The 26,086-nt window shown below is 38.9% G+C and overlaps 1 protein-coding gene across 2 annotated transcripts; it reads left to right on the forward strand.

The window, feature by feature from the left end:
* The first annotated feature begins 143 nt into the window (after positions 1-143).
* Positions 144-19,694, forward strand: MED4 (mediator complex subunit 4). 2 transcript variants are annotated; one of them, XM_008517768.2, is made up of 7 exons: positions 144-360; positions 6,169-6,235; positions 11,191-11,361; positions 13,846-13,903; positions 15,429-15,515; positions 17,005-17,136; positions 18,991-19,694. In XM_008517768.2, exons 1-7 carry the CDS (start codon positions 236-238, stop codon positions 19,161-19,163), a joined length of 813 nt encoding a protein of 270 aa, XP_008515990.1. In that variant the 5' UTR covers positions 144-235; the 3' UTR covers positions 19,164-19,694. The 2 variants fall into 2 exon arrangements, with proteins under 2 accessions (XP_008515990.1, XP_070434376.1); XM_070578275.1 differs by having other exon boundaries at positions 200-2,360.
* Positions 19,695-26,086: the final 6,392 nt, after the last annotated feature.

Here is a 26,086-nt window from a genome sequence, read left to right on the forward strand (position 1 = left end):
GAAGGCGCAGGAGAACCTGACCCAGGTTTGGCTCTGGCTTCAGGCTTGGACCCGACAAGCCCTCGCTGGGCCAGCAGATGGCGCCCGCTCCCGCAGTGCACCTCCAGGCGCACGGGGGGCGCTCTGGCCCGGCCTCTCCTCCCCTGCCTCGGTGGCCCCTCCTTCCGCCTCCCAAACCCGCCTCTCCTCGCCAGCGCGCAGCTGCGCTGGCGCCGGCTGCCAGCCGGTAGGAAGCATGGCGGCGTCTTCGAGTGGCGAGAAGGAAAAGGAGCGGCCGGGAGGCGGCTCGGCTGCGGCGGGCGGGAACAGCACGCGAGAGCGGCTGCTATCCGCGCTGGAAGATCTGGAGGTCTTGTCGAGGTAATGCTGTCGGCCCGGGGGCTGGGCCGGGAGGACTGACCTGGGACCGCCGGCCCTGCGTTGGCGCTGGTCCGGTGGGGACGGCCGCGCTCGGGAGACGGTGGCGTTCGGTCCCAAAGACAGTGCCCGAGGGTCTGCGACCTTCCGGGACTCCGAGATGGCGTTTTTCTCCTTCGAGGACGTTTCAGTAATGACAGTGACGCCGGAACTTCAAGACTGTCAGAACCGGAGCGGATCTTAGAGGTTGCCTGGTGTGAGTCTTTTCGTCCACGACACTCGCCAGACATTTAAGGAACACCCCCTGGGGGCCGAGCGCTGGGAGACGGTCGGTAGTGAGGGGGACTGGATGCCGACTTGGAGGAGCCGGTGCAGGGGGGAGAGACAGAGGTGTCAACAGTGGCTGCGGCGCGGAGCCTGTTTTTATCAGAGGCGTGCGCTGCGGGCTCCGGGAGCCCGGGGACCAGGCGCCTGTCCCGGTTGTACTTGGGGCGGGCTTCCTGGAGGAAGGACTGCACGGGAGGAATGAGTTCATCAGACTCCCTAGGCGGCAGGTGGTTGGAACAGCATGTGCAAGGGCCTGGAAACATGAGCACCCACTGCTGGGTGGTGGAATTGCAAGTTTGGGATGGCTGGAGTGAGGCGTGTGTGGCAGGGGTACATGTCATTCTCCTTATTCTGTCATCTTTCATGGCAGTCTGTCAAGTTGGAGCCTTCCCTTAACGCCTTCACATTCAGTTGGATGTTAAAATTGCTTTGCTTCTTTTAAAATGTTGCTCATATTTGACCTCTCGTTCCCATCTGCATTCTCATAACTTTTATTAATGCAGCCTCAACAGTTTTACTAGCACTAATGCTTCTGCACTTTATACTTCCATATTGTCCAAGAGCAGAGCTATCTTTTTTCTTTTTGCTTTTGCTGAGGAAGATTAGCCCTGAGCTAACATTTGTGCCAGTCTTCCTCCACTTTATTTGTGGGTCACTGCCACAGCATGGCTGACAGTGGTGTATGTTCGCCAGGGATCCTAACCTGTGAACCCTGGCCACCCCTCCGAACGTAACCAGTATGCCATGGGGCAACCCCAGAGCCATCTTTTTAAAAGGCATCTTGTGTCACTTTTCTGCTTTAAAATCTTTGGTAGGTTCCCATTACTCAATGAAATTAAGTCCAAACTCTTTAGCTTAGTGTGCGATAAGGCCTTTCTGCATCTCCTCTTAATCCATCCTATTATCCCCATTTGCTGCCACACCCCTCCTCCCTCCCAGACCCTTCCTGCCAGCCTGTGTGAATGCTCCTCATTCTAAAGCCAGCTGTACTTCCTCATCTTCAGTGCCATTTCCACTCCACCTTCAACTTGATGAATCATTCATTCATCCTTCAGTATCCAGCTCAAATGTTACCTGTTCTGTAGCCACATTCTTTGACAGCTTTAGAATAAATGTTACATATTGTATTCCCTGACCTTCTAATAATTTATTACCATTTATTTATCTTTGCTGTGAATTTAGTCCTTGCTATAGCAGGCATTACTTACCAGATTACTACGTTAGCACAATAGTAAATGACATAATAAAAACCTAAAAACGCACGGACAGCAGAAGGTAAGTAGTTTTATGTGTGTAAACCACTGTTTAGATGGTATTAGTCTCAAATACTGCCTGACAATAAATAGGGCCCATGGAATTTTCAGCCAGCCAGCAGCCAACACTCAAAGGCACAAGGTGCCTGTCTTTGTGTGTTGCCGCTGTGTACATGTTTACGCAGGTTAATGCAAGTGGTGCTTTGTTTCCTTCTTTGTCTTTGTTGGCTTTGTAGTTTGTGGTGGAGAACTTGTCTGTATCTTTAATTAATCCTATCCAATGAATACCAGCATGATTTTTTAGTAAAAAGACCCCAGCAAGACAGTGTTCGTGGTATGAATTTTGCAGCTAAATTATTCGTGTCTCTGCTCTGTGTGACATGACTCTTTGGGACGGCTAATTGAAGCTTCATTTAGTTCACGGTGAGTTCTTATTCTTTGTTAGCTGTTAACAAAGCTGTAACATTTTTGGTTTGTCTGTTTTTGCTGAGTAACCCTAGTATATCTTTCATATCACCAAGTTCAGGAGTTGTGTTTCTGAGCCTACTCATCCAGGGTAATGGTCTTTGAGAATTTCTTTTGACATTAGTGCAGCCATCCATCTTGAGATCTTGCCTCTGGATCTTTTGGCTCCTGGATTGTGTGTCTGAGCTGTGTTTTCCTGATGCTGTTGGTACCTGTAGGAGTACATACACTTGCTATCCATGTACTGTTCACTTGAGATAGCATAATTAAGTAATCTCAGCAGTTATGTTAAATTTGAAACTAAATTGAAATTCTCTTGTATCTACATTTGACCAATTTATGCCTCTCCATATTTGATTCTTTCCTTGATTACCAAGTATAGCATTTTCTGTCTGATGAAATGTATTTACCTACTAAAGTAGTGGTGAATCATTTAAATTTTCCTCGAGAACCTCAATGGTTCTGAAACTCTCTCCTTCAGCCTTCCAGTTGTACGCGATCAGTTGAGGTACTGAGTTCTCTTTTACTTCCTCTAAAACAAGCACGGTTCTTCTGTTGCCCTCTCTCCGAGAGTTCCAAAAAGACTGATTTCTCATTAATTTGTAGTCCCCCTCACTAAATCTGTTGACAAATTGGTGATAGGCTGCTTCCTTCTTGAGGTACTCTGCAGCGTGTGGTAACAGCCCTTGTCTTAGAAGTTCATTTTTCTTTTTCTCTGGTTTTCTCATGACTTATCTGCCACATTTTATTTATTTTATTTGTTCATCTCTAAAGACTATATGACAGTAGGTAAGTGAAATTTATCTCTGTTACCATCCTGGGGATAGTTGGTGGTAGTGGAAGAGGTGTCACTTTGTGGTTTGTCACTTAAGACTCATTGGAACTTTTCCACAAAATGAGGCTGCTCCAGTGAGTGGCTTTCACAAAAGTCCCCTTTTGTGCCCAAACATGGCTACATATACTGGTTCTGGGATCTGTGAAGTTTGGTGTTATCCTCTAAATGGAATTTTTCTCTTGTTTGCATTTTGTATGAACAATGAAAAGAAAAACTCCTCACTAATGTAATCTCTTGACTTTAGAAAATAGTGGGTTTGCAATTTGGGATGTATTTTTTACTGTTACCTGAGTGTATGGCCTTTCAGTGTATTTATTACTTTGTAAAATGTGATAGAATGAGGTAGTCTTTGGAGGAATTTTAAAAATAGAAACATACAGATAGATTGTACTCTACAGAACTCATTGTTCTACAGAAGCGATGTTGATAGGGGTCTGGAGGCTTCCACACCAGCCTGTTAATTCTGTTTGCCTATCATTTACCTGAAGTGTAGTACCACTAATAACATAGGATTAACCCCTATGTAAGTTATATTTCTATGGGGGAATGTAGATGGACTCTAATTTGCTGTGCCAGGAATACAGCTGCTGCTTCTGTGGCATGACAGGGCTCTCTCTCCCACACCCGTAACCAGAGAGTGGGCGCTGGGGTTCTGTCAGGGTTTTCACTCTGTCCTAGACTGTTACAGGACAGCACTGAGTCTCACAGACTGCTCCCTCCCTGTTCTCTGGTGCCTAAGGCAAGCCTTTGTAAGGTTTCCTGTGGATTTATAGTCCCAGATTTGCAAGAAAGGCAGAAAAATGCTCATTTCACATCTCCCTCCATACTCCCAGTCCCTCACTACCATCCCTTCCCCGCAGAAACCAGCTTTTATTTAGACCAGAGATTCTCAACTGTCTATAGCTCATCTCTGGGGTACTGAAAAAGGTTGATATAACATGCTATTTTCATAAAATGTCTAATCCATCAGCAAGTCCTGTCAGCGCTACTGCCAAAGTAGATCCTAAATCTTTCCATGTTTCTCCCATTTCCATGGCTCAATCCTAGTGGCTAGGAGCTAGTCAGAGCAGCGTCATCTTTTGCCTGGAACGCTGTGGAAACCACCTGACTTGATCCTCCTTCTAGCCCTCTAACAGTCTGTCCTCCAGATCGCTCAGCAGTTATTTAAGAACATAAACCAGGTCATGTCACTTCCCTGTGTAAAGTGGTCCAGAGGCTTCTCATTGCACTTCGAATGAAATACTAATCCTTTATCGTGACCTGCAAGGCCCTATGCCATCTGGCCTCCCTTCCCTCCCCTTGTCCTCACTTTGTGTCCTGCTCCCCAGTGCCTGCTGCTTTCTGGCCACACTTCCTCAAACCCATCCTTGGGCCCCTGAACTAGCTCTATTTTTTTACTGAGTGTTCTTCCCAGATCCCTTGGCTAGCTTCTCTCATTTAATTCATGTCCTACCTCAAAGATACTCCCTTAGAGAGGCCTTCCCTGACTGCCTCACTGACACTCTCTAATATAACACTCTGCTTTATTTTCTTTCTAACCCTTATCACTCTGGTTTTATTTATGTATTTTCTTGGTTATTCTTGTCTCCTCTATTAGAATTTAAGTGCCATTGTTCATTTTTACAGCCCCAGAATCTAGAAAGTGCCTCACTTATAATAGGCACTCAGAAAATACTTGATGAATGAGGGAATGAAGACTTTCCATTCCCATATCCACTTTTTTCATTAATTAGCTAATTCATACATAATGGTATGGGGAAGTAGTAGTGAGGAAGGTTGGGTCCACTTGGCGCCATCCAGAAAAATAGTATGAAGCTAGCAGGGAGGAAGGTGGAAAAATGAAGGTAGAAATAGCCTGGCAGCCAGGGAGAAGGTGCAAACACTGGGGCTAACTAGTAGTGTCAGGTAGCTAATTGTGGGGCCGTCCCCTCCTGCATAATTTCTGGAAAGTCCCATCTATCAACAAGTTGGAAACTAATATATACCTATTACCTGCTATACATTTTTTCCTGATATTTATGCCAATTTTCTTATAGGAAAATTGGCATATCTAGTAAATGAGCATTCTAGAAAGATAGAATTTTATTATGCCTAAGAATCCCTCTTAATTGACACCTGTTTGGTTAATTTAAAAATTCAATTAAAGTAGAAAATCATTCTTCCATTCCTTAATTGTTTTATTCTACCTTAAGACATACAAACTTAGATTTTCACTAATCTTTTCCTATAAGATGGGTGTCAGGGAACTTTTTCTGTAAAGGGCCAGATGGTAATTATTTTTAGTTTTTGCAGTCCCTAAGTTCCCTGCTGCATCTACTCAGCTCTGCTGTTGTGGGGGGAAAGACAGTATGTAAATGAAGGGACGAAGCTATCTTCCAAGAAAACCTTATTTACAAAAACCGCAGATGTGCTTTATTTGGCCTGCAGACCCCAAATGTAGGAGTTTTTCTTGCGTAAACTACCTATAATGCGTTGTCTACAGTTTGGTTTCTTTAAAGTAAAATGAAAACTTAGATGCTGCTCAAGCAGTGGGGGCAGACTCTTGCTGGGTTTTTATGACTTTCCCTGGGTTTTTCACAGTTGTCTGTTGAGTCTTTCCAATTATTCAGCTTAGGTTTTACAGAAACACCTCTTTCTATTCATGATATTTCATTGGTATTTATGTAATGGATATTAATTTCTATAATTATAGTAGTAAGTAAAACTTCCCTAGTGGGTCTGATAACAAGCACAGCTGAGGCCTAGAGAGAGTGCAGTGCAGCCAGTGAGAGCTGAAGTCCAGGGTCATGGTGGGCTGGGGACCGGAGCTGTGAGTCCTCGGTGTGCTGTGGGTGTCTGAATCCAGCCGGCCAGTCAATGAGAGATCAGTTAAGAAAGCCTCAATTGTATTTATTTTGCAAAGGTTTTTAATTTTTTGTTTTTCTTTTTTAGAGAACTTATAGAAATGCTGGCAATTTCAAGGAACCAAAAGTTGTTACAGGCTGGAGAGGAAAACCAGGTAACTGGTTTCTTTTTTAATTAAAAACGAAAAACCCCCATCATTTCTGTAATTTTCCTCTTAATATATTTACTTTGTGTGAGAACAGGAAGATCGAATCCTATTAAATTATTAATTGCAACTTTTAAATTGATATTTTCTTTCCATCATTTACATAAGATAATAATACAGTATTTTTATTTTAGCAGTATTTTATTATTTTCTCTTATAGTTCTAGTTACACATTTATTTATTTTTGTCTTTTGAATTAACCAACAAAGTCTTGTTAAATGGAGATTAGAACATTATTTGGAATCAGAAAAGTCAGTGCTGTCATAAACTAGCCCTTTATTGTGGGCTTGGTTCCCCTAATTCAACTTAAAAATGAGTGGACATGAAATAAGCCGGATAGTGAAAGACAATCTCTCTATGACTCCACTCATATGTGGAAGTTAAACATGTAGACAAAGAGAACAGATTAGTGGTTACCAGGGGAAAGAGGGGGTAGGGGGTGGGCACAAAGGAGGAAGGGGTTTACCTACAACATGACTGACAAACAGTAATGTACAACTGAAATCTCACAAGGTTGTAAACTATCATAATCTCAATAAAAAGTTAAAAAAAAAAGAAATGAGTGGACATAAAAGAGCGTACAATGTTAATAGAGGTTGTTTTGTGGGTTTGAGTTTACAAGTTGTTTTTCTTTTCTTTATGCCTTTCTGTGCTTTCTGATTTTCTACAGGGGACAGATTTTTCTTTTTCTGAAAAAGTTTTTAAAGAGGTTAAGAGGGTAAATTTTATATTATGTGGGTTTTTTTTTTACCACAATTAAAAACATTTTTTTAGAAGAGAAAGCAGATGGGAAGGATTAACCTTTTTAACGATGTGAGACAGAAGAGGAGACAGTCTTAATAGACCTCTTCTCCCTCCACCCCGTCTGTAGCTAAGTTTATCTAATATGTGTTTTGAGGGCAGAGAAATTTGATGAACTCACAATAGAGAAGTGACAAAGAACTTATTTTCTTCAGGGATTAATCTGCTCAGGAGAGAGGGAATCAGATAAGGCTACAAGTTGAAAAAAATGCTAATTTTGGAGATATTAGGGTTGTTTTTTGTTTATTTTGTTTTTAGAAAAAGAAAGAGCCTACAGAGAAATGTGTTAATAGAAGAATCCCAGCCTCAGATATTTTATTAATAAATACCTGTAGGGGGCCAGCCCCGTGGCTAAGTGGTTGGGTTCATGCACTCCGCTTTGGTGGCCCAGGGTTTCCCCGGTTCAGATCCTGGGCGTGGACATGGCACCGCTCATCAGGCCACGCTGAGGCGGCGTCCCACATAGCACAACAGAGGCACTCACAACGAGAATATACAACTATGTACTGGGGAGCTTTGGGGAGAAGAAGGGAAAAAAAAAAGATTGGCAACAGATGTTAGCTCAGGGCCAATCTAAATAAATAAATATCTACCTAATTAAATAGGAATGTTTAACAAATGAGCAAAACGTGAAATGCAAGGTTTGACTTTATTGCCTAGACACTTACTAACTGCTTGCTATGAGCCAGGCACACAGATTATTCAGTAGGCCATAACTAAGACCTGCGTAATCAGCACTAACCTTTCTTATACTTTTTCAGCACTAGCAATTCTGTCTTTAAAATAACAGTATTTTATCACATAAGGTTGTTGTGAGGATTTATGATATAATGCAGTTAAGTACACACAGGAAGAGCTCGATAAAGGCTAGTTATCGTCGTCGCCACCCCACTAGATTTACACCTTGTACTTAGTGTGTGAATTTCTGTATAATTTTCATGGAAACTTAAATATTAGTGGGATATGCCCATTTGAAAGTTTTCTAGCCACCATTTTGTTTGAATATTCATATTTTCGTGTATGTAGAACTTTGGAGTTAGAAGGGACCTTAATGGTCTTCCATGTAACCTCCTGTGAGATTGAGCTCCAGGGTGGATAAGTGAGCTAGAGGTTACTGGATGAGTGGAACTAGAACCGAGACTGCAGTTGAATACTTTTTCTCTACTCAACAATAAAACCTAAAAAGAATCGTTACTACTCTCTGGTACTATACAGAATAGGTCAAACTGTGTAAACTTCTTAAAAGCTGTCATGGAGGGGCCAGCCCCGTGGCCGAGTGGTTAAGTTCGCACGCTCCACTTCGGCGGCCCAGGGTTTCACCAGTTCAGATCCTGGACACGGACATGGCACCACTCATCAGGCCATTTGAGGCAGCATCCCACATAGCACAACCGGGGGGACTTACAACTAGAATATACAGCTATGTACTGGGGGGCTATGGAGAGAAGAAGAAGAAAGGGAAAAAAAAGATTGGGAACAGATGTTAGCTCACATGCCAATCTTTAAAAAAAAAAGTCATGGCACTAATGTGTACTCTACTCACTTTGGTTAATAACTTTTTAAATATAGCTTTTATAAAAATGGAAAAGTAACCTTCTCCTCCTGTGACTTGAGAAGAATGGGAATTACAGGTCCTTTAAATAGAATATACTTTTACAGAAAAAGCTTTCTGTTATTTAAAACAAATACTCTTAGTACCTGGATGGAAGATGCAGCTGTCTTTTGTCTATTGAATCAGGAGAAGTTGTGTAAAAATCAGAGGAACTCAAGATCAAAGGAACTTGAAGAGGCATGTCTATACTTTTAAACAAATTTTTATTAATAGTTTTAAAATTGATTTTGAATTTTGATGCCATTTTCTTTCTGAAGTAGTATTCCCTACTTAGCACATTCCAGTAAGGGTATTTAGGTAAGATTGCATCTTAATTGTGCAGTGAGGTGGTGACAACAACCAGCCTTTATTGAGCTCTTCCTGTCTGTACTTACTGTGTATTATATCATAAATCCTCACAACAGCCTTATGTGATAAGGTGCTGTTATTATATCCCTAGTAAGTGAAGGACTAGAGATTTGAACCCAGACTTTCTATTTTATGCTTTTTAACCTTCACAGTTTTTGCCACATTAGCATACCACCAATTTATTTACTATTTTTTGAAGTTGCTCCTTTTTAAACCATCTTCATCCTAAAGCAATATTGTGCATGAAATCACAGGTTTAATGTGAGTTATATTTTTTCTAAAACATATTAGCACAAATGTGTAAAAGTTTTTTTAAGCATTTGTATAAATATTTATCATAAAAGATAGTATTTCTTAGATCAGTTCAGTTCTGAGACACGTAATGAAGCATTTACTGTAATTGTATTTATCAAGTTTCCTTACATTATAGTTTTATTTTATTCATTTATTTGCTATCATAGTTGGTTACATACAATTTTGTGGCTTTTGAAAAAACTGCATTTTGTTATAATAAAATGTCGTTGCATGCTGTGTAGTGCTTTAGGGTTTTTTTTTTTGTTTTAATTTTTTTCTGGTGTAATTGAGATATAATTGACACATAACATTGTATTAGTTTAAGATGTACAACATAATGATTTGATATACGTGTATATTGTGAAACGATTACCACAGTAAGTTTAGTTAGCATCCATCAGCTCACAAAGTTACAAATTTCTTTTTCTTGTGTTAAGAACTTTTAAGATAATGGCAAGGAAAGTAGCACCTTTTCATGTACCTGTTGACAATTTGTGTGTCATTGGAAAATGTCTATTCAGTTCCTCTGCACATATTTTAAGGACTTTTTTAAGTTGCTAAGATTTATTCTCTTAGCAACTTTCAAATATGCAATACAGCATGGTTAACTATAGTCACCATGCTGTACATTACATCCTCAGAACTTATTTGTCTTAGAACTAGGAGTTTGTATCTTTCGGTCACTTTCACCCATTTTGCCCACCCCACTCCACCCCCTACTCCTCTCACCCTCCACCTCTGGCAGCCACCAACTTGATCTCTTTTTCTATGAGTTTGGCTTTTTTAGATTTCACATATAAGTGAGATCATGCAGTATTTGTCTTTCTCTGACTGACTTATTTCACTTAGAATAATGCCCTCAGGGTTCATCCATATTGTCACAAATGGCAAGATTTCCTTCTCTTTTATGGCTGAATAATATTCCATTGCATGTATGTATGTATACTTATATATGTACATGTATGTAATATGTATGTCAAACATATTTTCTTTACCCATTCAGCCATTGATAGACACTTAGGTTGCTTCCATGTCTTGGCTATTGGCAGTAACGCTGCAATGAACATGGGGGTCTAGATGTCTTTTTGAGATAGTGATTTTATTTCCTTCAGATAAATACCCAGAAGTGGAATTGCTGGATCATATGGTAGTTCTATTTTTAATTTTTAAAGTAACCTCCATACTGTCTTCCAGAGGTGGTTGCACCAATTTATATTCCCACCAACAGTGCACAAGGGTTACCTTTTCTCCACATCCTCACTGACATTGTTCTCTCTTGTCTTTTTGATAGCCATTCTAACAGGTGTGAGGTGGTATCCAATGGTGGTTTTGATTTGCATTTCCCTGATGATTAGTGGTGTTGAGCATTTTCTCATGTACCTTTGACCATTTATATGTCTTTGGAAAAATGTCTTTCCTCTGCTCATTTTTAAGTTGGATTGTTTTGTAAAAGTTTTTTTAAGTTCTTGGTGCCAACTAAAGTCATCTCAATTACCAAGTTGTGGGGGAACCTCTATTACATTATATTTTTAAAGATAAACTTTAAAATTTTATCTTCCCTGGGAAATGAATGAACCTACACATTTTGGCATATTGCTAGTTCTGAAAGACTTGTTTTGTTTTGTATGAAAGAACAGCCTATAAGTAGAAAAAGTAGAAAATCTTGATAGTATTCTGTTTTCCAAAATAATCATAGGCTATATTTATTCTTAACAGTGATTGGAAATAATACTTTAAATGTGTTAAAATTTTGTAGCTTAGCCAATTGACATGTGGATTCTTTGTTTCATTGGAATGTAGCTTTTCAATATGCTGTTATTATCTGCTTTATTCGACTATTATCTGACAGGTCCTGGAGTTGTTAATTCACAGAGATGGAGAATTTCAAGAACTAATGAAATTGGCACTTAATCAGGGAAAAATCCATCATGAAATGCAAGTTTTAGAAAAAGAAGTAGAGAAAAGAGACAGTGATATTCAGCAACTACAAAAACAGCTAAAGGAAGCAGAACAAATACTGGTAAGTTAACAGGCTGGTTCTTAAGGTAAAAAGAATATTGTTTAATCTGTTTCTGAAAATTAAATCTATTATCAGTACAGATCTTCCTCCACTTATGATGGGGTTACCTCCCAACAAACCTAGCAGAAGTTGGAAAAAAATGACGGGATTACATCCTGGTAAACCCATCATAAGTTGAAAATATTAAGTTGAAAATGTGTTTAATGCACCTAACCTGCCAAACCTCATAGCTTAGCCTCGCCTACCTTAAACATGCTCAGAACACTTACACTAGGCTACACTTGGGCAAAGTCATAACACAAAGCCTATTTTATCATAAAGTATGGAGTATCTCATGTAATTTATTGAATACTGTACTGAAAAGGAAAAACAGAATGGTTGAATGGGTGCAGAACAGTTGTAAGCGTATCAACTGTGTACCCTCATGAGCTTGTGGCTGGCCGGGAGCTGCAGCCCCCTCCACTGCTCAGCATCACGAGAGAGGGTTGTACCACCACCTATTGCTAGCCTCGGGAAAGAGCAAAATTCAGATTTTGAATTTCAGTTTTTACTGAGTGTATATTGCTTTCCCACCATTGTTAAGTCGAAAAATCATAAGTCAAAGCATTGTAAACTGGGGACAGTCTATTTTGAAGTGGCAGAAAACTTTCCAAATCTAAAAGGGACAACTTGTCATTTTGGTTAAATGAAAAGCCATTGTCCTTCCCTTTTTTAGTTACGGTTTTCAAACAGTCTGCTTTACTTTTGAACCATATTTTTATTAATTTAAAGATTTCACAGGATTGAATTAATAGAAATAGGAAGTTTTACCTTTTTCCTGTCCTGATATAAGTTTTCAGTTATTAATAGTCTAAATCTTTACTTCAATTTAAAAAATATTTTTGAATCAATACAAATATGTACCAATTTTATAAATTGATTAAAATTTACATTATTTTGTTCAGCCTTCCATCCTAAACTAAGTGAGATTGTGATATATGGCAAGGACTCTAGTTATTCCTTTCTTGTTCTTGGCTGCTGTTTCAAAGAGGCAATTTATTGGCTATTATTTGCCCAGTTATTTCACTGAACAGTAACTAATGTAATTGTTATATGGTGGCATTGCAGAAACAACGGAGTTTGATTGTCATATGGACCAGACATTGCTGGCATCCTTATCCCTAATGAATCTCTTCAGAAATGTGTCCACATGGGCTCCATTAACTAGAAGCCTGAGTGGTTCAGGGTAACTTAACCACTCCGACTGAAGAAATGACCCCAAGTAAAAGCTTTTCAAAAATATATAATAAAATATATTTTCTATTAGTAAAATAATACTTGCTTATCAAAAGATATTCAGAAAATACAGAAAAGTAGAAAGAAGAGGGAAAAATTGTCCTTAGTCCCACTGCTCAAAGATTGTCGCTATTTATGCTTTGGTGTATTTCCTTTCAGTCTTAGATGTATTCATTTTTTACTTTGTTGTAATTAGCAGGACACTAACTAACTTTGTTACTATTTATTAAAACTTAAGCGTTTTTCCTATAATTATATCATCTTTGTTTAGTTTTCCAGCTTTCTATTATAAATAATGTTTTGATGAATATCCTTGCACAAAAGCTTTTTTTCTTCTGCATTTTGGATTTTATTCTTTAGATTTCCAAAAATGTAATCATTGAGTTAAAAACAGTGACCACAGGACTATAAAAAGACTGAAATTTATGTTTTACATAATAGCAACTAACATTTATTGAGCACTTGTGCACCAGCCCCTGTGTTCTGCACTTTACATGTATTATCCCAATCTTCTTAACAATCGTATGAGGTCAATACCATTATTCCATTTCACAGATGAAGAAGCCAAGATTTTAAATGAAGAACTACCTTGCCCAAGGAGGGTAAAAAGTAGATAGATGGAATTTAAACCTAGATTTCTCTGGCTCCATACTCTTAACCACTGTTTTATAGTTGAGGCTGCGTATACTGGGTTAACTTCATTTTCCCCTTCAGTGTTCCTTTGCAGGGGGATGGGGGCAGTTATAGCAGTCATTACAACAGTCACTGGGCATGGAGTAATGGTCATGTATAAATGAAGAAGACTGTCAACCCAGAATCTATCTTGTAAAGTAGAAAAAGATTTTATCCTTCACTAGATGCAGGAATAGGATGCTTTGGGAGTGGTCCGTGGTCTGGATCTCTTCTGCATGTTTATTATAGAAGACATAAAGAAAAAGTCTTAGTAAAGAATTGAATTTATACTTTGTTTCTAACTAATTTGTGAATGGAGACTGATTCATGAATATAATATTTCTTTCTTTCATTAACTATGACTGATGTAAGTGACACCCAAGGGGTGTTTCAGAACATGATAAATAAATTGTGGGGATTTCCAAATTTTGCATATTGTTCCTATGGGATAAATGGTTTTGTGAATTAAGCCCAAATCTGTGCTTGTTATAGTTAAGAATAAACCCTATTTCTTTTTTTTAATGTTGTTTAAATTAGGCAACAGCTGTTTACCAAGCAAAAGAAAAACTCAAATCGATAGAAAAAGCAAGAAAAGGTTAGTACTGTGGGAATACTGAATGACTGTCTGAAAAATCAAAGTTTTGGTTTCAAGAAACTGGTGAGAGTGTTATTGGTAACCATTTGCTGCTGTTGGGAAGGTTGTAACACATTTTCATTGTGAAGTGCCTGCTGTGTTCTAGCACTGTGCTGGGTATTGTTAGGGAGGTATCACATCCTTCTTCAGGTCATGAGAAGTAATAATATGAAGCAAGTTACAGCGCTTGTACTCGAATGTGCCATTAAGACAGTGAGTTTATAAAATTGTTGGGAGAAGGGAAGAGAACTATAGGCTGGAAGCAAGTGGGATTTGAGTTGGATCTTGAAAAATAGGACAGAATCAAAGAGAAGGTCCATTGAACAGCTGGAAAGGGACTAGAATGTGAGGTCAGAACTAGCTGTGGCTTTGGGACATATGCCCCTTTAGTGGTGCAGAAGCCCGGCACACCTTCTTGGCCCATCCTGCTTCTCTCTTTAAAAGGCTTCCATTTTGGACCTTTTAGTTTGCATACTAAAACTAAACTCAGAATTATAACAAAAACTTTGTTTACTTGCTTTTAACGATTTGTAGATATGGTTTACATTCAGTCATCTCTGACTTGTCTAATTTTCCTCTTCTTTTCCTGTTTCAGATAACTACTGTTAATGTTTGTTTGGTGGGTGTCCTTCCAGATTTTTTTTAGCTCTGTAGTACATATATAACAAGAACAATACAAATACATATATGTATATGTCTTCTAAAATAAAAACCAGGGGCCGGCCTGGTGGCACAGCAGTTAAGTTCGCACATTCCACTTCTCGGTGGCCCGGGTTTCGCCAGTTCAGATCCCAGGTGCAGACATGGCACTGCTTGGCACGCCATGCTGTGGTAGGCATCCCATGTATAAAGTAGAGGAAGATGGGCACAGATGTTAGCTCAGGGCCAGTCTTCCTCAGCAAAAAAAGAGGAGGACTGGCAGTAGTTAGCTCAGGGCTTATCTTCCTCAAAAATAAATAAATAAATAAATAAATAAAAACCAGGTCATGTTATACATATTGTTTAGCAGCTTACTTTTTTTCACCTAATGAATATATTGTGGACATCTTTCTCCTTAGGGCTACTTATAGCCTTGGGGTCACATTGAGTGAACAGTTGAATGGTGTCGTGTGAACCACTGCTCGGATTTAATAGCTTGATGTCATTGGGAGATGAAGCAATCTGTTCTGTTCTATTTGTGTTCACTGTTGCTTTCAGGAAGAGTATTTAATGGTAGTTAATAACTGAGATTATTGAACATTATCACATTAGTGTCCCAAATTTGATACCTTAACTGTGACAGCTGATTTTTCTGAATGTCTTGTTCTTTGGTTTGGAAATATATGTGATTTAAGTTTGACCATATACATATTATTGGGTATATTAGGGAAGGCAGGTAACTCAGATTATCTTAATTTCAGATAATTTTAAGTTAAGTATGATGTATGCCTTTATAAACTTAAATGTTTATTAGACTAAAATGTTACACTCTCCTCTTGACTCTCAGGTGCTATCTCCTCTGAAGAAATTATTAAGTATGCACATAGGATTAGCGCAAGTAATGCTGTGTGTGCCCCACTGACGTGGGTTCCAGGTAAAAATACTTCTCTTTTTACATATATGTGGTTTTGAAAATTCTTAGGTGACTGTACACAAAAATAGAAAAAACGATTTAAATAGAGAATGTATTTATCCTTAGAAACATCTGCTACATATTTCATATCTTTAATGTCCTATAAATAATAATATAGGCCATGGGTTTTATCACTTTGATTTTCTACAAAGCTGCTGCCACTAAAGACTGTGTTTCTTTCCTTTTTAAAAAATAATAATTTTAAAAGTACAAAATAATATGTGATGATTCTAAAGCTGTAGATTTATATGCCTGTAAAACCCAGGCTGGCCAGAAGTCAACTTTTTAGCCCCATTAGGATTTCCCCAAGGGTTCCAGCCTGGGAAACAGACAATCCCAACCATTAGGCGATAAAGATGAAGCACTGACCACCCAGCAGCAAACACACAGGACTGGAAAGATCTGGAGTAATTAAACAGCAGAAAGAGTAACAAGCTGCAGCATATGTTGATAGTGCGTAAAGCATTTGTAAGACAGAGACCTGAGCAAGAGCAGCAATCTGGGAGCAGTGGGAGACAGTTATCTCAACTTCAGTGACTCCTGATGGTGGTCTTTGATCATACTGAAAACACTAAGGGTAACTACAGTTTTGGGAGTAAGTAACCTGGAGTTGGTAAGAAATATTACCAAAAAGTTGGTCCAGACCTGGCCAAGTTTTCATCAACCCAAAACTAAATAGTATGCTTTCATGATTGGAAATGAACATTATTGGCTCCTGAAAACTCCACTGGAGAGTTACAGGAATTGGTCTTTAAATGACAAGATCAAAGAGGTTGGTTAGAAAAAGCTTTTAATTTAGACAATCTTTCCAATAAGCATTCTAGTCTTGTCTGTTTTATAAAAAAGTATGTATGATCTCTTCTCCCTCAGAGTATGTATTCTCCCTCAGAGTATATATCATTGTTATTTTCTTACTAGAAAATACAGGTAAGTTAGAAGAATCAAGATTGTTAGAATTTTCTTAATTTGTCATTTGGAAAGTTTGCTAAGATGGCAGACTTCTCTCATTTGTTTTCTTACGAGAATAGTCTATTATTGTGAAGATTCAGAGAAGAAATAAAAATGCCTGTATTTTTTTTCCTCCCTCAATCCCCCCAGTACATAGTTGTATATTTTTTAGTTGTGGGTCCTTCCAGTTGTGGCATGTGGGACGCCACCTCAACATGGCCTAATGAGTGGTGCCATGTCCACGCCCAGGATCCGAACCCTGGGCCGCCGAAGCGGAGCATGTGAACTTAACCACTCGGCCACGGGGCTGGCCCCAAATGCCTCTATTTTAAAATTTAATATATTATGCTCTGAATAACAGTTGATAAGATGACCTTCATATTCCAAAAGTGAAAATGTAGCTTGAGTTTTTCAAAGTGAAACAAGGAAAATCAATACTTCAGAGAAGGTATTAATGTTCATTTTGTATATGATTGAATTAAAAGCAGTCTTTATATTTTAGGGGACCCAAGGAGACCATACCCAACTGATTTAGAGATGAGAAGTGGATTATTGGGTCAAATGAACAATCCTTCCACTAATGGTGTGAATGGTCATTTACCAGGGGACGCTCTTGCAGCAGGCAGATTGCCAGGTAATGTTCATTAGAAGGATGCTTTCCAGTAGACCAAGCTGTTTTGGACGTGATGATGGAATTTTGAGGGTCTAGACCCAACTAATTTAAGTAAGCCAGGTTCTCTGCTCCCTACTTACTCTAGTTTAAAGACTGTTCTAGACGGAGGTTATGAAATTAGAATAAACTGACTTCTCTCTCTTATTTGTTAACATGCCATTTTCGGGCATTATTAGGCCTCTCTTATTATTAAGCTCTCAACATAACTTTTTTAAAATTGTGAAACATAGTGTGTATAGGCAGAATAAGAAAAACATCACTTTTAAAAAATACGAAGTACACACTCCTGGAAAACCCCCAGATTAACAAAATAAATAAGAAAGCTGTTTATGGGCTTTTTAATAACTAAATAAAACAGCCCTGTGAAGCCCAGTTAATTTTGAGCTCCAGCCCCCTCAAGATTTACATGTAGGTTTTTGCCATTCTTACATTTATTTATGTTCCCCATCTTTTATCTTTTGTAGGTGACTTGTTTTGATTTGGTAGAACATTTAAAAAGTAAAAAAAGGCATAAAAAAGGAAAAACATTACCCTTTTTTGAGCAATCACAATATTTTACCTATTTCATTTTTTCCCCTATTTGTTTTACATTGTTAAAAACATGCTCTAGGTAATCTTTTTTCCTTAACATTTTATTGTAAGGATGTTCCTGTGTTATTAAAAATGCTTTGTAAGCATCATTTTTGTAACTGTCTAAAGTACAAACTGGGAACTCGCTGTGTATTGGTTTCCCTGGATATCTCCTCATTTTTCTCATTGTGATTGTGCCCTGTCATATGCCAGTCATGGTCCAGTCAGGAGGCAGAAACCACACCAGCAATATGAACAAGGAAAACTGAAGGAATTATTAACTAGTAACAAGATACTAACTACTAAAGAGAACTGGTTTTTTTTTAAATACAGTAATAACAGATATGGGGAGCAGCTACTGCATCTGTGACCAAGGCAGAGTACCCAGGGAAGGGATCGCCTGAGAAGAGGCTCCCCCCACCCCCATCCCAAGGCCGATGTTCATAGCATGGTGCCCTTGGTGGAGAGGGAGTAGCTGTGGCCCATTGTGTGGGAGAGATGTTAGATGAGGTGTGACAGGCCAGAGCTGGCAAGCAGGAAATTATCCACTAGGGTCCCGGGGAGATTTGCTGGGAAGGCACCTTTGGGGTAATGGTGCAACTTACTGGGAAACCACCCTCTGGGATGCCCCTGAAACTTGCCAGGGGATGAGCACTGCTTGAAATCCTGCACACCAGCCAGGCACCACAGCAGTCAGAAGGAAAACACTGCCTCCAGGAAGAGAAGCCTGTTCCTGCTGTGGAGTCCCTCCAGTGCCCTCTACTGACAAAGCTTAACAGTATGGCTGCTGGCAAAGATAAGGTTTTCAGGGTCCAAGGAAGGGTGGATTTGAAGCTTAAGAGGCTTCAATCTTGTAATACTGAGTATACCATATATTAGCTGTTTATAATATACAGAGTAATATGACCTAGTTATATTATATGTACACGTAATATATATAGAGAGAGGAAACATCTGATTTGTAACTAAATGTTTTGCAAAAGAAATATTGCATCAACTGACTATATGAATAGTTACTTACAGGAAAGTGTGTTTTTTAAAAAATGAAACACAGGTTCTAGTTACTAAAACATCATGCTTGTCCTTAATAAATTTGATCTTCTTCACTTTGGCCAAATGTGTATTTTGATTTCTAGCCTTAAAACAATATTTACTTCAGATTATTTGCATGAAGGGAAGAGTACTTAAGAAGTAAATGAATTACTAGTAGAACAGTTCTTATATGTGCTTCTTTCCTTTCTCCAGATGTCCTTGCTCCACAGTATCCATGGCAGTCAAATGAGATGTCGATGAACATGTTACCACCCAATCACAGTAATGACTTTCTGTTGGAACCTCCAGGGCACAATAAAGAAAATGAAGATGACGTAGAGGTTATGTCAACAGACTCCTCGAGCAGTAGCAGTGACTCTGATTAAAAAAACATATAAGATAAAAAGCATACAGAATTGAGTACTGTAGAATTCTGTTTCTTAAACGATGGCAAACCTCTGAAAATAGCCAGGTAATATTGGCTATAGTGGAATTGTGCAGCCCATTAAAATCACAGTGGACTTTCTTTTTAAAGCCAAAAATCATGGTTTCAGTTCTAAACCACTAGGTGAATATGTAAAGAAAAATCAAAATTTACTGTTGGAAAAAAAGATTATTCAGTTTGGTGCCATCTCACCCTGTTCTTGTCCAGTTGTGTTGGATTTGTACGTAGTTCTGGAAGTAAGATTGGAGGGAAATGACCATGTACATATCACTAATAGGCCTCCTGGAATTATTTAGAAAAGCATTACAAAAAGGCAGCGGCTCACTGAATGTACGTCATATCTCAAAATAACAAAAACCCTCATTTGAAAGTGAAGGCTGTTAACTTCTGTCATAGAAACAGGAGAAATTGTCTCAATTTGTACTATTTGTAATTATTGTAATTTTTGTAAATAAAGTCACTTTTGTTTGTACTCTCTGTGCCTTTATTTTTTTGTTTAAATATACCTTCAGTGTTGGCAGGAAATTTCTGTAATCCAGTTGCATTTTACATGTACTTAGGTAGAATTCTGGAGTGTGAATGAACGTGGTGTAATGCACACATCTGAATTAGTAATCACAACTGGCAGGTTTCTCAAAGACCCAAACTACCATTCTTCTTAGGAGAAATAAAATGAAGTAGTTTTTTAAAAAAATTGAAAAAACTTACCATAGTAGTGTCTGATCTTAAGGAAAACTGTATGAAAGCTTTTAGAATGGAAAACACTGTCTCTTACCTTCACCATCCCTCTTCCTGCAGTTCTCAGAAGGAATCACTTTTAACCACTTTGAGCTTCTGGTGGTTAACCTCCACATTTACATAATATGCTTATACAGCTACATTTTGATTTATCAGTTTTAGACAATGTTGTACCTTTTACATTTTTTTTTTTCTGATTGCAAAAGTAATACAGCATCTATTGTGGAATGTTAGCAAATATAGTAAAGCACAAAGGAGAAAATAAAATTAGCATTCTACCCAGAGATCATATTAATTAACATTTTGGTGTAGATTCATCTTTTTAAAAAATCCACATATATATGTTAAAAAAAAGGAGAAAATGTGTATTTCCTGAGATGCTGCTGTATTTTTTTGGATGTGATTTAATGTGTCTGATCCCGGTCAGGAGTCATCATCTGAACATCTTTTTTTTTTTGAATTGCTGTAACAGTGGTTTATAACATTTAAATTCCAGGTGTACATTGTTATGTATTTTGATTTCTGTGTAGATTACATCCTGTTGACCACTCAAAGAGTAATTACAATCCGTCACCACACATGTGTGCCTAATCACCCCTTTCACCTTCCTCCCTTACCCTCTGATAATATCCAATCTCTATGTGTTTGTCATTTTTATCTTGTATTTAGGAGTGAGATCATACGGTATTTGACTTTCTTCCTCTGACTTATTTCACTTAGCATAATACCCTCAAGGTCCATCCAGGTTGTCTCAAATGTCCGGATTTCATCATTTCTTATGGCGGAGTAGTAGTCCATTGTGTACATGTACCACATCTTTATCCACTCGTCCCTTGATGGGCACCTAGGTTGCCTCCAAGTCTTGGCTATTGTGAATAGTGCTGTGGTGACCATAGGGGTGCATATATCTTTATGCATTTGTGTTTTCAGGTTCTTTGGATAAACACCCAGCAGTGGAATAGCTGGATCATGTGGTAGATCTAGTTTTAATTTTTTGAGGAACCTCCATACTGTTTTCCACAGTGGCTGCACCAGTTTGCACTCCCACCAGCCGTGTACAAGGGTTCCCTTCTCTCCGCATCCTCTCCAACACTTGTTTCCTGTCCTGTTAATTATAGCCATTCTAATGGGCGTGAGGTGATATCTCATTGTAGTTTTTATCTGCATTTCCCTGATAGTGATGTTGAACAACTCTTCATGTGCCTGTTGCCCATCTGTATATCTTCTTTGGGAAAAAGTCTGTTCAGATTTCTTGCCCATTTTTTAATTGGGTTGTTGGTTTTTTTGTTGTTGAGATGTGTGAGTTCTTTATATATTTTGGATATGAACCCCTTATCAGATACATGGTTTGCAAATATCTTCTCTCAGTTGTTAGGTTGTCTTTTTGTCTTGTTGATGGTTTCCTTTGCTGTGCAGAAGCTTTTTAGTTTGGTGTAGTCTCATTTGTTTATTTTTTCTATTGTCTCCCTTGCTCACTCAGACATGGTACTTGAAAATATGCTAAGACTGATGTCAAAGAGCATACTGCCTATGTTGTCTTCTAGAAGCTTAACGGTTCCAGGTCTTACATTCAAGTCTTTAATCTATTTTGAGTTAATTTTTGTGTATGGTGTAAGATAGTGGTCCAGTTTCATTCTGTTGCATATGGCTGTCCAGTTTTCTCAATAGCATTTCTTGAAGAGACTCTCCTTTCTCTATTGTATGTTCTTGGCTCCCTTCTTGAAAATTAGCTGTCCATATATGTGTGGGTTTATTTCTTGGCTCTTGATTGTGTTCCATTGATCTGTGTGTCTGTTTTTGTGCCAGTACCACGCTGCTTTGGTTACTATAGCTTTGTAGTATATTTTGAAATCAGGGAGTGTGATACCTCCAGCTTTATTCTTTTCTCTCAGGATTACTTTGGCTATTCAGGGTCTTTTGTTGTTCCATATAAATTTTAGGATTCTTTGTTCTATTTCTGTGAAAAATGTTGCAACTTTGATAGGGACTGCACTGAATCTGTAGATTGCTTTAGGACGTATGGACATTTTAACTATGTTAATTCTTGCAATCCAAGAGCACAGAATATCTTTCCATTTCTTTGTGTCTTCAATTTCAACAATATTTTATAGTTTTCAGTGTACAGATCTTTCACCTCTTTGGTTAAGTTTATTCCTACATGATTTATTCTTTTTGTTGCATGCTGTATTTTTAAATTGTTAGTAATCTCCAAATCCTTTCAGTGAACTGACTGCAATTTTTCCAACTTTTTGATTATTTAAATGAAACATGATCCCTGTAGAAAAACATTTGTTTTCCAACTTTTGCAATTTCCCAGGAACAAAATTGTTTTTTAGATTGGTATCTTGAATAATACACGGCATGCAAGGTCTATCCTAGTTTGGAATTCTAAAAGTATAAATATTTTATTTCAGTTCAATTTCTTTACTTTTGTATTAATCAATGTGAATTAACTTTAATGGTATGCTGATATACATAAAGTCATTCCACAGTAGGTATTACACAGTCAATATAAGAAAATATTGGCTGACTAATAAAAAAAAAATAGATACTACAGCCAAGGAAAAGGAAGGGGCTGGAAAGGAGATAGCTGAAGCAAATAAGGCAAAATCTTGGTATTTGTTGAATCTGGGTGTAGGTATATGGAAGTTCATTGTACTATTTTCTACTTCTGGTGTGTTTGAAAATTTTCGAGTTAAAAAAAATTATTTTCTTTTCAACATTAAAGTGTCCCCTTATACCCTGTTTTAAAATGCCAAGGAATGGAAAGTTTGGACTAAAGATGGTTTTCACGTTGCCAAAGCTCCAATCCAAAGATGGCGGCATGGAAAGAATGTGTGGGAACCCATGATAGCAAACATCGGTTCTTCAAGCTGTGAGATTTAGCTGTAAGATTTGTTAGTTTGCTGGGGCCACCATAACAAAATAATACGCTTGTGGCTCAAACAACAGAAATTTATTTTCACATATTTATGGAGGCTAGATGTCCAAGATCAAGGTGTCAGGAGGTTTGGCAGGTCGTCTTGGCTTGCCTTCTCGCTGTGTCCTCACATGGCCTTTTCTCTTTGCTCACAGCCCTGATGTCTCTGTGTCCAAATTTCCTCTTCTCAAAAGGACACCAGTCAGTTTGGATAGGGCTCACCTTAACGGCCTCACTTTAACTTAATCATCCCTTTAAAGGCCTTTTATAGTCACACTCTGAGGTACTGAGGGTTTAGGGCTTCAACGTATGAATTTTGTTGGGGTTAAACTGATTCCAGTTCCAATGTGGATGGTAGTTACCCCAACCAACAAGCAGTTCTTGGATGCCAGAAGGGTGTCCAAGACTTCAACTCAATTCTAACACTATCCACTCTGAGACAGAATCAGATTCCACAGGTAAAGGGCTCAGTCCCACAAGACCGCCTTCCACATCAGCTGCCCATCACAAGACCAGGTTATTACCTGTGCTTCTGACCGAACAGCTATAGATTGGAGGTTCCAAATCCCCTCTCCAACTCACGATGTCAATCGCACGTCCAGGTTGTCACCTGTACCTCTGACTGACTGGCTATAAATCAGAGCTTCCCACAACACTCTCCATGGTTTCAATTAATTTGCTAGAAGGGCTCAAAGAACTCAGGAAACTGTTTAGTCACTAGATTACCAATCTATTATAAAAAGATACAGCTCAGGAACATCCAGATCCTAAGAGATACATAGGGAAAGGTATGGAAAAAGGGTGTGGAGCTTCCATGCCCTCTCCAGACTCACCACTCTCCCCAAATCTCCACTTGTTGACCAACACGTAAGCTGTCTGAACCCCATCCTTTTGGGTTTTCATAGAGGCTTCATTACATAGGCTGATTGTTAAATCACTGGCTATTGGTGATTGATTCAACCTCGAACACTTCTCCCCTCCCCAGAGATTGGGGGTGGGGCTGAAAGTTCCAACCCTCTAAACACAAGGTTGGCTCCATTGGCAACCAGCCCCCATCCTTAGGAGATTTCCCAAAAGCCACCCCATTAACTTAACAAAAGACACGTTTATCACTTTCAACTCTTAGGAAATTCCAAGGGTTTTGGGACCTGTGAGCCAGGAACTGTGGACAAAGAACTAACATATATGAGAAATATATTTTGGTCATCTGAATGACCAAATACATATTTCTTATAAGTCACAATATTGCAGGGGGACACAACTCAGCCTATAACATTAGCCAAAAGTCTGTATAAACTCTATTAACTAAATGTTTAATGAATGTTTATCCTAGTGAGATATTTGTTTTTTATTTTAGATTGAATTTGGTATATACATTTGCATATTAAGGTCCCTTGTATAACTAATACATATAATACACTTAAGACCATTTTACTAAACTTGGTTAATCAATGTTTCAATTAACCAGTATTTTTATTGTATGTTCATTTTAACAGTTTTTTCAGCAATTTTTATGAGACCAAATCTTTGGTCATTATGTATTTCCCTAATCATAATGTTTGTATGGGAAAATTATTTTCTTTGTAGCAACTGAATTTATGGCAATTTAAAGGAATTTCGTTGCCACAAAGTGGGTACTTCTTTTCCTTACGTAAGGTATACCGTCCCCTAAATCTTTTGCTGAAACTTCCCTTTTAAATGTCTTAGCTGCCTTCCCTTTGATAGGTAGAATCAAGGAATATTAGCATTAGAGGTCATATGGAATGTGAAACCAGCAAACAGCCATTGATGATTAAGTAGCTAGGTACTAAAGTTTTTCCTTTTTGCAATTACTGCGTATAGCTTTTAGCTGTTTAACCCGCCCATTGTTAACTGTGCTGTTTAGGCAATATGCCATCTGACTCCCACTAGGCTCCTACAGGATAACATCTCCCTGGAGCCTGGGTCACCATGGTAATGGGTGTGTAAGCTGTTCTTCAGGAATTAGAACTCCTTGTCCACTTCAGGCAGGTTGAGACCACCAACTCATCAACTGGGCCCACACAGATGTCCGATAGGTGACCTTTTGACCTCAAGAGGCTAAAAACTCCACCCTCAGATCATGGTAACACCACCATTTTGTGAACATGCATCCTATGAAGAGGAATGAAGTCTGAATACGCTTGCGCAGATCGTCAATTACCTCACCTCTCCTCACCTCCAATCACCTCTCTCCACATTTCAGACCACCTTGCCCCCTACCCCATAAATATCCCTGAGTCCCTATTTTCAGGGAAGCGGATTTGAGGCTCATGCTCTCACTTCCTCGCATGGCTGCCTTGTGAGTAAACTCTGTCTCTGCTGCAATCTCATCGTCTCAGTGTTTGGCTTTCTGGGAGGCGGGCAAAAATGAACCTGGTTCAGTAACAAATGGGTTTCAATTACACATCATCTCCCATTGACTGGTGCTGGTTGCTGTATTGAGAAAGCTTCCTGGGCTGATCTGGAGTCAGAGAGAAGGAATATTTGCCATTCCCAATGTGGTCTAGACCCCCCATAGCTCTCTCCCCTCCCCTTCTCCCTTCTCTCCTGTCCTTTTCTTTCCTTTCCTTTCTCCTAGGTTTGAGCACCTTCTAGGTGCTGAGGATCCAGCAATGAATAAGACAGGGAGAGCGTGCCTTCCTGGACTTTGAGGCAGAGGGGCAGGGGAGAGACAGATAATAAGCACATAAGCAAATGAATAAGACAAATCCAGATAGTGGTAAGGATAAAGAAATAAAGCATAAGGAACCGAGCTCCAAATTCAAAACTTACTGCAAGACCCTTCCTTCTCCAGAGAAGGTAAAAAACAGCTCCCTAGAGTTGTGGCAGGGACCGGAGGGTATTCAGACAAACAGACACACATAGGAGGGTTAAAGATATTAGGATTAATCCAAGATATTACAACAAAAAAGTTATAGTCAAACACATGGGTCTCTCATGAAGTGTAAGCCAAAGTTTGCATACATTTTCAACAAAAACAAGAAATGTCATGCTTTTGGACTGCTGTTTTTCCCAAAGTGGAAAGTTTGTTCTTTGATCCTGGAGTAACTGAAAGGAAAAGCCTGAGACTCACTTACACTGTACATTTATTAAAATGAGCTCGCCTGACCTGTCTTTGATGCCATTGTGTGCAAGTCTGAGAACAGAAAGGCTATCTGAAAGAAAAAAAGAAAATGGGTCCAATA

The sequence above is a fragment of the Equus przewalskii genome, chromosome 16 (assembly GCF_037783145.1).
Source record: "Equus przewalskii isolate Varuska chromosome 16, EquPr2, whole genome shotgun sequence".
Taxonomy (NCBI): Eukaryota; Metazoa; Chordata; class Mammalia; order Perissodactyla; family Equidae; genus Equus; species Equus przewalskii.